Source organism: Amblyraja radiata, chromosome 24, assembly GCF_010909765.2.
Source record: "Amblyraja radiata isolate CabotCenter1 chromosome 24, sAmbRad1.1.pri, whole genome shotgun sequence".
Taxonomy (NCBI): domain Eukaryota; kingdom Metazoa; phylum Chordata; class Chondrichthyes; order Rajiformes; family Rajidae; genus Amblyraja; species Amblyraja radiata.
Window position 1 is genome coordinate 32,785,593 of NC_045979.1, and position 13,279 is coordinate 32,798,871.

A 13,279-nucleotide genomic window follows, 5' to 3' on the forward strand; every position below is an offset into this window, starting at 1 on the left:
CGGGCGCTAGGGGGCGGGGGGGTGGGCAGTGCGGTGCTGCGTCCTCCGGGCATCAGGGGGAGCTGTGGTGTGGCGACCACCGGAGGGCGGTGGAGAAGCAATTAGAGCCGCGACCTCCCGACGCCCGGGGGCGATAGAGGGAGTGAGGGCGCCGCGACCTCCAGCCGCCGGGGGGGAGGGGGCAATAGAGGGAGAGCTGCGCCGCGACCTCCCGCCGCCGGGGGCGATAGAGAAGCAATTAGAGCCGCGACCTCCCGCCGCCGGGGGGCAATAGAGGGAGTGGGGCGCCGCGACCTCCCGCCGCCGGGGGCGATAGAGGGAGTGGGGGCGCCGCGACCTCCCGCCGCCGGGGGCGATAGAGGGAGTGGGGCGCCGCGACCTCCCGCCGCTGGGGAGGAGGGGGGCGCTAGACCTGGAGGACCAGCGGCTCCGCTCAGCCCGCGGCCGCAGTCCGCTCCCCCTCACGTCGCCGCCCGCCATCGCCATCGCCGCCGCCGCCGCCATCGCACCCTCCTTGTGGAGGCGGAGCCGCTCGGAGCCCCCGCCCCGGCCCCGGCCTCTCTCTCTCTCCTCCCTCTCCTCCCGCCCTCCCTCTCCTCCCCCTTCTCCCCTCCTTCTCTCTCTCCAGCGCATATAAGCGGCGGCCGGGCCTCTCGCCGCTTTCCCTCCCTCCCTCCATCCTCTCCCTCCCTCCCCGCCCGCCCGCCCGCCATGGAGACGGAGGTGCGCGTCCCCAGCGGCGCGCCCGCTCTGCTCAAGCTCGCCGTGTACGTGGACGAGAACGACGTGGTTCCCGGGGCGCTGCGGCTGGTGGCCGAGCTGCGGCCTCACTGGGACCGCCAGCGGGTCCGCACCAAGGTAATGGCGGCTCCTCACTCTCCGCCCCCCTCCCCCTCCCCCCATCACTCTTCCCCCCATCTCTCTTCCCCCCATCTCTCTTCCCCCCATCTCTCTTCCCCCCATCTCTCTTCCCCCCATCTCTCTTCCCCCCATCTCTCTTCCCCCATCTCTCTTCCCCCCATCTCTCTTCCCCCCATCTCTCTTCCCCCCATCTCTCTTCCCCCCATCTCTCTTCCCCCCATCTCTCTTCCCCCCATCTCTCTTCCCCCCATCTCTCTTTCCCCCATCTCTCTTCCCCCCATCTCTCTTCCCCCCATCTCCCTCTCTTCCCCCCATCTCCCTCTCTCCCCCCATCTCCCTCTCTCCCCCATCTCCCTCTCTCCCCCCATCTCCCTCTCTCCCCCATCTCCCTCCCTCTCCCCCATCTCCCTCTCCCCCCTCTCTCTCCCCCTCTCCCCCCTCTTCTTCTCTTGCCCCTCTTCTCTCCCCCTCTCCTCTCCTCTCTCCCCTCTCCACTTCTCTCTCATCCTCTCTCCCCCTCTCTTCTCTCCCTCCCCCCTCTCCTCTCCCCCCCCTCTACTCTCCCCCCCCCCTCTACTCTCCCCCCCTCTACTCTCCCCCCCCCTCTCTCCCTCCCTTCTCCTCTCTCCCCCGCCCTCCTCTCTCTTTCCCCCTCCCACCTCTCTCCCCCTCCCTCCTCCTCTCTCCCCCCTCCTCCTCTCTCCCCCTCCCTCCACTCTCCCTCCCTCCTCTCTTCCCCCCTCCTCTCTTCCCCCCTCCTCTCTTCCCCCCTCCTTTCTCCCCCTCTCCTCTCCCCCTCTCCTCTCCCCCTCTCCTCTCCCCCCCCCTCCTCTCCCCCCCCTCCTCTCTTCCCCCTCCTCTCTTCCCCCCCTCCTCTCTTCCCCCCCTCCTCTCTTCCCCCCTCCTCTCTTCCCCCCTCCTGTCTTCCCCCCTCCTCTATTCCCCCTCCTCTCCCCCCCCCTCCTCTCTTCCCCCCCTCCTCTCTTCCCCCCCTCCTCTCTTCCCCCCCCCTCCTCTCTTCCCCCCCCTCCTCTCTTCCCCCCCCCCCTCCTCTCTTCCCCCCTCTCCTCTCTCCCTCTCTCTCACCGCCACCCCCCAGTCTCTCACCTCCATCCCCCTCCCTCCTGGATTGAGGGACGGGTTGAGGGGGAGGGAGAGAGGAGGTTTGATTGAGGGAGAGGGACACGAATTGTGAGGGACACGGGGAGGGAGAGAGGGGGACAGGTTGAGAGGGATGGGGACGGGTTGAGAGAAAGAGGGGGACGGTTGACAGAGATGGGTTGAAGGGGAGGTGACGGGTTGAGGTGGGGAGAGGAACGGTAGGGGTCTTGGACTGGCTGGGTTTCTCCTCGGGCTGCAAGAGGAGATGGCGGTTGGGGAGATAGTGAGGCATCTTTCCCCTCTCATCTCGTCCCTGGGTTTAACGTCTCTATCCAAGATATCAGTCGCATTCCTGTCCTGCCCAATCTCGTCCCATCTCATCTCATACCTCCCATCTAGTCCCATTACTCCAAAATTGTTCCATTATATCCTCACCCCATCTCATTCCAACTTTCTGTCTCATCCCACCCCATATCTGCCATCCCAACCCATACCTCCCAATTTGTCCCATCCTATCTCATCCCAGAAGATGACTCAAAATGCTGGAGTAACTCAGCTGGACAGGCAGCATCTCTGGAGAGAAGGAATGGGTGACGTTTCGGGTCAAGACCCTTCATCACGTCGCATCCCATTCTATAACTCCCATTGCATCTCAATCCATACAGCTCATCCCTTGTCTTAAACCCATTCCTACTCATCAACCGCATTCCCATCTTATACCTGAGTTTAACTTGTGCTTCCCACCAGCACATTGTGTTCTACTTTTAACTTCCACTACTTCATTCTCTTCTACTACCCTCCTTCACCCCACGCGCCTCTTTCTTTCCCCCTGCCCCACCTGGACTATAATCCTATTTTTTTAACTCCCCTCCCCCCCCCCCCCCCCAACAATTCCTTCCTCTGGCTTCACAATATGCAACTCTTCAATCCTTTTGTCTCACAGCTTTTTCTCATCTCTGGCTTTTGTCCAACCATCAAAAATCCCCCTTGCCTATGTTCACCTACTACCTGCCATGCTTTGTCCTGCCCCTCCTTATTTCCAGCTTTCTCTTTCCTCCCTCCCTTCTCCACAATCAATCTGTGGAAGGGTCCTGTCCCGAACGTCACCTATCCATGTTCTCCAAGCATGTGTGTAGGTAGGAACTGCAGATGCTGGTTTACACCAAAGACAGACGTAAAATGCTGGAGTAACTCAGCGGGACAGGCAGCATCTGTGGAGGGAAGGAACGGGTGACGTTTCGGGTCGAGACTTGCTGATCCTGCCTGACCCGCTGTGTTACACCAGTACTTTTGTCTTCATTACTAGTCTTTGCTGCCTCTCACTTCATGGCTCCCCCAACACTGCACATTCCTTTCCACAACTAACCCAATGACAGCCTCATGTCTCTTAAGCTGCAATGTTGCGATTTTGAGCTTTGAAAGGAGCTGACATTAGGAGAACAGTCGGGAGAAAAAACACAATTCTTAACAAATTTGTTTCAAAACGACATTTCCTTTTAATTTTCTAACCATTATTCATAGAGACTATATAATGTTGTGATAAATCTGCTAAAGTGTATAATTATCCACAAAGTTTGGTTCATTGTTTAATATTTGGTCTCTGCATCGATTCTTATCTATTCTGTGTGACTCCTAAGTTCTTTTTTGACCACATGCTGTGAATTGTTTCGAGTAGGCTAATCTAGGTTACTGATCCTGCATGGTCATTTTTCGTCCAGAACAGATGCTTAAGGCATGCAGCTCCTTGTAGCTTGCTTAATTGTCCTTGGTGCTAGTTCTTGTTGGGACTGCTCTTGGAGAGCTTGTTTTACAGTCTCATCCCAAGGATTTTGCAATTAAATGGTCTCAAAACTCTGTGCCCTTAATTAGGTGTGTTGTTTTTTCTACCGGGATATATTTCAGTTGGAAGTCCATATTGTGCAGATTCTTTTAAAAAAAAATTCATGTCCAATATATAAATATCCTTGTAAATGACCCTTAATTTTCAGTCTCTTTTATCGCCTCAATTTCCTCTCTGGTATTTTTAGCCTTAATTGTATGTTTGTTCCCACTATTATTTGCTTATTCACCTGGGCACATGTGCACATTTATCGCATGTACGGGCTGGTTATGCAACATATTGCATATCTAGTTACAAAGTGGACATGCCTTCAGCTCAATCAGTAGTAGCTGTGGACTCGTGTGCTTTGAAGTGGAATGCAGATTGTCTTGGGAGGGATGGTGCAGGACTTTCAAAACTGGAGGTCAGTGGCAGAAGAGGAGGATGAAGCCAAGGAACAATTTTGGAAACACGCAGTTACGGAAGAACTGATTGACTGTTCAGAGAAGTTTGTTATAACCAAACTAGTGTTAATGTGGAGGAAGGAACTGGAACATGGTGCTGGTTTAAACTGAAGATAGACACAAAATGCTGGAGCAACTCAGCAGGACAGGCAGCATCTTTGGAGAGAAGGAAAATGGGTGACTTTTCGGGTCGAGACCCTTCTTCAGACTTGCTATGTCTCAACCCAAAATGTCACCCATTCCCTCTCTCCAGAGATGCTGCCTGTTCCGCTGAGTTACTCCAGCATTTTGTGTCTATCTCAAATTAATGTTGATTTATGTTAAGAAAATTATTTTTGATAAGTTTTCTAGATTGATATCCTCCAGAGAACCAGCTGAGGGAACAGAGGGGTGTCTAGCTGTAGTGCATTTGTATTTTCAAAAGACGTGTTCAAAGGTGCCACCTAAAAAGCCAGGGCACCTGGTAAGCATTTGTTTAAGAAAGAACTGCAGATGCTGGAAAAATCGAAGGTAGACAAAAAAGCTGGAGAAACTCAGCGGGTGCGGCAGCATCTATGGAGCTCTCTTTCAGACTGGATGGCTATAACTAATGACACTCATCTATCCATATTAATAACCCGAACATGGGCAGTGTGTTTGCTATCGTGTTTACTGATGACAGACTATTGTGGGAGGGCAGTCTGCAGAGGCGATATTTGGACTCTACAATTGGGTATTGATGAGTGAGCGGGCAAAGCCGTGGCGAATGGAGTTCAATGACGGAACATGTACGTTTATGCCTTTCAATGTGAGGATTTGGAAGATACAGTGCCCTCCATAATGTTTGTGACAAAGACCCATCATTTATTTATTTGACTCTACTCCTCAATTTGAGATTTGTAATAGAAAAAAAATCACATGAGGTTAAATTGCACCATGTCAGATTTTATTAAAGGCCCATTTTTTCAATTGTTTTCACCATGTAGAAATTACAGCTGTGTTTATACATAATCTCCCCCCCCCCCCTCCATTTCAGGGCACCGTAATGTTTGGGACACATGGGTTCAAAGGTATTTGTAGTTACTCAGGTGTGTTTAAATGCCTCCTTAATGCAGGTATAAGAGAGCTCTCAGCACCTAGTCTTTCCACCACCTTTGGACATTTTTATTGCTGTTTATCAACATGAGGACCAAAGTTGTGCCAATGAAAGTCAAAGAAGCCATTATGAGACTGAGAAACAAGAATACAACTGTTAGAGACATCAGCCAAACCTTAGGCTTACCAAAATCAACTGTTTGGAACATCATTAAGAAGAAAGAGATCACCGGTGAGCTTACTAATCGCAAAGGGACTGGCAGGCCAAGGAAGATCTCCACAGCTGATTACTGAGGAATTCTCTCTATAATAGAGTAAAATCCCCAAACACCTGTCCGATAAATCAGAAACATTTTTCAGGAGTCAGATGTGGATTTGTCAATGACCACTGTCTGCAGAAGACTCCATGAACAGAAATACAGAGGCTACACTGCAAGATGCAAACCACTGGTTAGCTGCAAAAATAGGACGGTCAGGTTACAGTTTGCCAAGAAGTACTTCAAAGAGCAACCACTGTTCTGGAAAAAGGTCTTGTGGACAGATGGGATGAAGATTAACTTATATCAGAGTGATGGCCAGAACAAAGTATCGAGGAGAAAAGGAACTGCCCAAGATCCAAAGCATACCACCTCATCTGTGAAACACGGTGGTGGGGGTGTAATGTCCTGGGCATGTATGGCTGCTGAAGGTACTGGCTCACTTATCTTCATTGATGATACAACTTCTGATGGTAGTAGCATAACAAATTCTGAAGTGTATAGACATATCCTATCTGCTCAAGTTCAAACAAATGCCTCAAAACTCATTGGCCAGCAGTTCATTCTACAGCAAGACAATGATCCCAAACATACTGCTAAAGCACCAAAAGAGATTTTCAAAGCTAAAAAATGGTAATTTCTTGAGTGGCCGAGTCACTCACCTGATCTGAACCCAATTGAGCATGCCTTTTATATGCTGAAGAGAAAACTGAAGGGGACTAGCCCCTAAGCATAAGCTAAAGATGGCTGCAATACAGGCCTGGCAGAGCATCACCAGAGAAGACACCCAGCAACTGGTGATGTCCATGAATCGCAGACTTCAAGCAGTCATTACATGCAAAGGATATGCAACAAAATACTAAATATGGCTACTTTCATTTACATGACATTGTTGTGTCCCAAACATTATGGTGCCCTGAAATGGGGATACTATGTATAAACACTGCTGTAATTTCTACATGGTGAAACCAAAATATATAAAAATGGTCTTTATTAAAATCTGACAATGTGCACTTTAACCACATGTGATTTTTTTTCTATTACAAATCTCAAATTGTGGAGTACAGAGGCAAATAAATAAATGATGGGTCTTTGTCCCAAACATTATGGAGGACACTGCAGTTCATCTAAATAAAGTGAGGCTGTAACTGAGTGAAATAAAGGGAGCCAGGTAATCTTATGAAAAAATAGTTGGCATTGCAGTTTATAGGATTATTGCGAGATGTTGACTGGGGCCACACCTAGAGTACTGTTTGGCCCACCTCTTTAAGAAAGAATGTGCTAACATTGATGTCGGTCCAGAAGAGATTCACAAGACTAATTCCTGAGATGAGATAGTTGTCCTGTGATGAATATGGCAGCGCCTGCAGGTGTAATATATGCAAAATGAATGTCATAGTGCAGTTACTCCACATGTGACAAGAAAGCACTATTGAATGACTAAACAAAAATAGATCTGAGGTATAGTTTGAAGCTTAAAATCTGAAAAGTATAAGATTCAATGAGGACATCAGATGTCATGGTGTTTCCACCGGTAAAAAAGGAAAGGAGGCCATAATTTATTTTTGTTGCGAGTGTGAATCTTTGGAATTCTGTACTGCAGAGGATTGCGGGGGCTAGATAATGACAGGTATTTAGAGAGGAGGTGATTATGTTTTTGAAAGATCATGGAATATGATGGGAAGGTGGCACAGAAGGTGAGCTGAGGCCTGGAGAAGATCAGCTGTGGCGATAATACATTTGTGGGGAGGCTCGAAGAGATGGTAGCCTGCTCCTCCTGTTTACTGAAGAAGGTTCTCGACCCGAAACGTCACGCATTCCTTCTCTGCAGAGATGCTGCCTGCCCTGCTGAGTTACTCTAACATTTTGTGTCTACCTTCGATTTAAACCAGCTTCAGTACACCTCATGTTTACGTGCTCTTAAGCACAAGTACGTGAAGCTCAGTGTGCAGAATGCTGACGGATGAATGAGATGGTGTGTTAGCTCGGGCAGTAGATCTCAAGTTTATAGAAGGGAGGAAGAATAACCTGGTCAGGAAGTATGGAGCGGCACAGAGGTTCAGCGGTAAAGTTGCTGCTTTACAGCACCAGTGACCCGGGTTCGATCCTGGCGACAGGTGCTGTCTGTGCAGAGTTGGTACATTCTCTCTGTGACCGCATGGGTTTCCCCCCGGTGCTCTGGTTTCCACCCACATCCCTAAAACATTCAGGTTTGTGGGTTAATTGGCTTGTGCAAATTGTCCCTAGCGTGTAGGATCTAATTAATGTATGAGTGATCGCTGGTCAATGTGAACTTGGTGGGCCAAAGGGCCTGTTTCCATGCTATATCTTTCTAAACTCTAGTCCGGATGTAGAGTGGCCTGCATGAGAAGCAGTTGGGGCACAGTTTGGTGATGGTTTAGGAGTAAAATGGACACTGAGTGCTGTTGTGCATGCAAAATTGGAAAACCATCTCTGTTTAAAGATGGTGGAAGTTTGCAAACAATCGAACAATCTGCTTGAGTTTCTGGTAGACACCTGGGAAGGTTTCACAAAGTTCAGAGAGCACAAAATTAATGTTAGTTATATTCAGCGGTGTTCTGTGTGGAAATTCAGCTCGCCCTGTCAGATGGTTGGTCTGACTTCCACCATATGGCTGCCTCTACATGGGTGAAGGCAAGGACAGGTTGGCTGATCATTTGCCGAGCACCAGAGCTGCTCAAGAGTGACGCTGAGCTTCTGGTTGTTTGCCTCTTTAATTGTCGGCCCCATTCCCGCTATCTTTTCTACCTGTGGCCTCTCGCACTTTTACACCAATGCCCGGTGTATGCTTCAGGAAAAACACTTCATCTTTTGTCTCGGCATGTTGCAGCCTACAGGACTTAATATCGAATTCTTCAACCTCTGATACCTTTCTCTGTGTATTAGAGTTAGTCACGTTCTTGCCATTCCACTGCATCATTTCTCAGCATACCCAGGAGGCGAGGCTACACAGCATCACGACTTAACAACATTAGCAACAAGTCACACTGACAAAGTAGCTCAGCTGCGCGTTCAATGGCTCCATTATTTCAACTTTTTACAGATGCTACCTTTGTTTCCCACCTCTCTGATCTCCTCAGATACTTAGACTAACCGGTTTTCACTGTTCAACAGGATGTTTCCAGTAGCGGGAGAGTGTAGGGCCTGAGGGCACAGCTTCAGAATAAAAGGACGTACTTGTATAATGGAGGAATATTTTTTAGCTGGACATCGGTGAATTTGTGGAATTCATTGCCACACTGGGGAAATTGGGAATTTTTTAGATTGATTGGTTCCCGTTTAGTGAGGGCATCAAAGATTCAGGGGAGAAGGCAGGGTTGAGGGAGAAAAATAGATAAGCCATGATCAAATGGTGGCGCTGATTCGATGGGCCCAATGCTCCACAATGTATTATGGTGAAGAGTATTTGTCCTGGAACGTTAATTGGTTCAATTTCAAGTTTACTGTCATTGCACGGGTATGGTACAATGTAAAATCTTGCTTGCCCCTGCATCCGGCACATGGAGTTGGACAAAAACACAAAACCAATTTATATATAAATTACACACAAAATTCCAAAATAAAGTGTATGCAAAAGCAAACCAAGATGTTAGTGCAAAATATAAAAATTTGAGTCCATTGCAGTGCAAGAGTGCATGGTAGCGTTCCATTGCTACGGTAGGATTGGGGTTATGTAGATTGGCTCAAGTACTTGATGGCTGTAGGAAAATAGTTGTGTCTGAACCTGGTGGTGTGTGACTTCAGGCTTTTGTACCTCCTGCCCAACAGTAGCAGTGAGGAGAGGATTTAGCCCAGATGATGGGGATCCTTGATGGTAGGTGCTTTTGATGGAGGGAGGGCCGTGGGAAAGCATATGGATGCTTTTGATGCAGAGAGGGCTGTGCCCGTGATGGACTGGGCTGAGTCCACCACACTCTGCTGCCTCTTGCATTGGTGTGATTTGGAATTGCCATGTCTGTGTGATGCGACCAGTCAGGATACATTCTACGGTACTTCTGCAAAACTTTGGAATATTTGGAGACGTATTGAATTTCTTTAGACTTCTAAGAAAGTAGAGGAACGTGTAGGAAGGCACTGCAGATGCTGGTTTAAACTACAGACAGACACACAAAGCCGGAGTAACTCAGCAGGACAGGCAGCATTTCTGGAGAGAAGGAATGGGTGACGTTTCGGGTCGAGACCCTTCGTCAGACTTCTAAAGAAGGATCTCGACCTGAAACATCTCCCATTCCTTCTCTCCAGGGATGCTGCCTCTCCTGCTGAGTTACTCCAGGTTGTGGTGTCTATCTTAAGAAAGCGGAGGCACTGGTGTGCCACCTTTGTGACTGCATCTGGCGCTGGGAAGTTCACCTGAGATGTGACTACCCAGAAATCCGAAGCCGTTAATTCTCTCCACCACCGGTCCATGAATTTTTTTAAATGGCATCTGGTCTCCTGACGTCCCTTTCATAAATCAGTTGCTTGGTCTTGTTGACATTGAGCGTGTGGTGGTTCATGTGGCACCACTCAACCATGAGTTCCATCTCTATTCTGTACTCTGACTCACCGCCACCCGTGATCGGCCAACCACAGTTTACAATTGCCATTGGAACTGTGCTAACCACACAGTCGTGGATGTAAAGAGAGTAGAGCAAGCGGCTAAGCATGCCACGCAGCCTTGACATGTACCTGTGTTGATAGTCAATGAGCAGGAGGTGTTGCCAATATGTACTGGGGTGCGCTGATGAGCAAGTCAAGGATCCAGTTGCAAAGGGAGGTTTGGAAGCCCAGGTTTTGGAGCTTGGTTGGTAAACACAAAAAGCTGGAGTAACTCAACGGGTCAGGCAGCACCTCTAGGAAAAAAGAATAGGTGATAGACAATAGGTGCAGGAATAGGCCATTCGGCCCTTCGAGCCAGCACCGCCATTCAATGTGATCATGGCTGATCATCCTCAATCTGTACCCCGTTCCTGCCTTCTCCCCATATCCCCTATCTTTAAGAGCCCTATCTAGCTCTCTCTTGAAAGCATCCAGAGAACCGGCCTCCACCGCCCTCTGAGGCAGAGAATTCCACAGACCAGAGACCACAGTGATGTTTCAGGTCGAGACCTTTCTTCAGACTGTGATGAGTTTGGAGGGAAGATGGTATTAAACACCAAGCTGCAGCTTGTGGATGGCAGTCTGACGCATGTGCGGGGAGTCAGTGAGAGATAGCATCTGCAGTTTACCTGTTGTGGCGATAGGCAAATTGAGGCAGATGCATGTTATTTCTGAGGCAGGAGTTAATATTCAATCTCTCGAAGCGCTTCATTAGAGTTGATGCAAGTGCTACTGGATGGGAGTAATTGAGGCAGGCCACCTACAGTACTCTTATGGGCACCGGTACTATAGACGGGCATTCTGTGGAAAAAATACTGTAACCATATTATGGCCCGGTTTGATCACTGATGTGGATTATTGTACCATTTGGATTCCATGATTGTGGATTAGGAAAATGTTGCCTGAAGGCTTGTAAATGGCAGTTAATCCTCTGGATCGGATCTTTTCTGCATGAGAGAAACAAAATGGAGGTTGTGTGACTTTTGTAGAACACCCTTCAGTCTTCAATGTGGACTGATTTTCCAGGTGCCTGTTACTTTAAAACTCAGTCACACTCTCACTCTACTGTATCTTCAGTCTCTTGTACTTTTAAATAAATCCTAATGCAAGCATGAGAAGCACCATCTCATTTGTCTTGTCACGTTGTTACCCTTGGGGCTCAATATTGAATTCGGCCATTTTGTATTCTGTCACAACTTGCCCGACTATGTTTGAAAGAGAATATGGAGGGAACTTGTCTAGTTGGGGTGGCAGGGCGAAGGGGGGGCTTTTTGGGTTAATGACCAATTTGGATATCATTGGCCTGAGCATTTAACACTGTTTCCCTTTCCGCAGATGCTGCTTGGCTCCAACTTTTACTGGTTTTGCTTTGGGATTCCAGTAGCTGCATGTTTTTGTTTTTGCTTTTCAGTCCTTGGCCAATTCTGATGTGCTCAAAGGGTTTCTCTTCCCCCTTTTCCTATCCTTTCGGACAATCTGGTTGCCATTGACAAGCCTTGATCACCTTTTAGTCGGTAACAATCTGTGTCTTCTTTCTTCTCTTCATTTCTACCCCATCACAGGTACTTGCTTTGTTTTGCCTGTCTCTACCACTTCTCTGTATATTTAATAGCTGAGTCATCACTGGAAACGTCAGAGATGCATGAGACTGCAAAAGCTGGATTCTTGAGCAAAAAGCATTGTGCTGGAGGAACTCGGTGGGTCAGGCAGCATCATTGAGGGAATGGACAGACAACATTTTGGGTAGAGACCCATCTTCAGACAGGACACAAGAAACTGCAGATGCTGGAGTCTTGAGCTATCTAAAGAAGGGTCCTGACCCAAAATATCATCTACCCATTTCCTTCACAAATGCTGTTGAGTCCCTCCAGCATTTTTTTTTAGTCTGAAATATTAACACTTTCTCTCTGCACAGATGTCCATTGACCTGAATAACTCCAGTATTTTCGATTTTTATTTGACTTGGTAAATTTGTAAATTGCCCCTAGTGTGTAGGATAGTGCTTGTGTGCGGGGATCGCTGGTTGGCATGGACTCGGTGGGCCGAATGGCCTGTTTCCGCGCTGTATCCCTAAACTAACCTAGAACCTCATACCAGCCTTGCTCTTGTCGTTTCCCTCTAATTTCTGACAGTAACAATCATTTTGAAGTAAGCTTCCACACGTTTGAAGATGCCTCCTCCGATGTGGCATCCTACCAATAACTGGAGGTACTTTGAGCAATCGTGCATTCAGAAATTGAGACTGGATTTGGTTCCCCAAGCCCCCCATTCAGTCTTCAACTGGGACTCTGTCCGGTTGAATCCTACTAATGCACTGAAACCACATCCTGAGAAAAATGAATGTCTAGTGAATGACTAATTCAGCCTTAAGTGACCTTCCACCAACTTTTGTAGTTCATGCGTGAATGCACAAGCTTAGACTCTTCCAGTTGAGCAGAAAATCATATTTTGTATTTATCATGGCAGCATGAACGCATTTTGAAATATTTATAAAGGCGGCACAACATCTTTGTTGTCGTTTTTCCCAAGAAGGGAACTTTAGTAGCCAAACTAAACGCGGTAAATTGTTTTAAAATCAAGTTCCTGGTGTACCATCAGTGGGTATCTTAGCATTGGGCAGAGGCCAGATGGGAGTTGTACACTGTAGACCATTTAAGGGTGCTCAACAATACTTTATTGCTATTATTTGCACATGACCCATTGGCACACAATAAGTTGTCAGCTCTGTCAGGTGGACCAAGTGCAGAATAATGTTTCCTGTGCACTGTCTCAACAATGTACCATCTTATTCTATGTCACTAAATGAATCTACTGCATCCCCTTCTTATCTGTGTAGGAAGGATCTGCAGATGCTGGTTTACATCGAAGATAGACACAAAATGCTGGAGGAACTCAGCGAGCCAGGCAGCATCTCTGGGGGGAAAGAATTCCTTCCATTCCTTCTCTCCAGAGATGCAGCATGCCCCGCTGAGTTGCTCCAGCATTTCGTGCCATTCTTATCTGTTATAGGTTTTTCCTAGTGGGGCCCATCTAGTTGCAATGGTTTCGCTGACCAGAGTGAAGCTAATTAGATCCCTTTCAGTCAAGATTCCTGATTGGTACAG

At 48.2% G+C, this 13,279-nt stretch overlaps 1 protein-coding gene across 5 annotated transcripts in view; it reads left to right on the top strand.

Moving 5' to 3' along the window:
- The first annotated feature begins 461 nt into the window (after positions 1 to 461).
- etnk2 (ethanolamine kinase 2) overlaps positions 462 to 13,279 on the top strand; it is a 74,691-nt gene continuing 61,873 nt past the window's right edge. For 3 of the 5 annotated variants that reach the window (XR_004415612.1, XM_033042865.1, XM_033042864.1), the window contains exon 1: positions 463 to 858. Coding sequence is in view for 3 of the 5 variants with exons in the window: in XM_033042865.1 (XP_032898756.1) it covers positions 712 to 858 (147 nt within the window). In the remaining 2 variants the exon portion in view is untranslated. Of the gene's footprint in view, positions 859 to 13,279 lie in introns of all 5 variants that reach the window. The other 2 variants (XR_004415613.1, XM_033042866.1) reach the window with 1 other exon arrangement.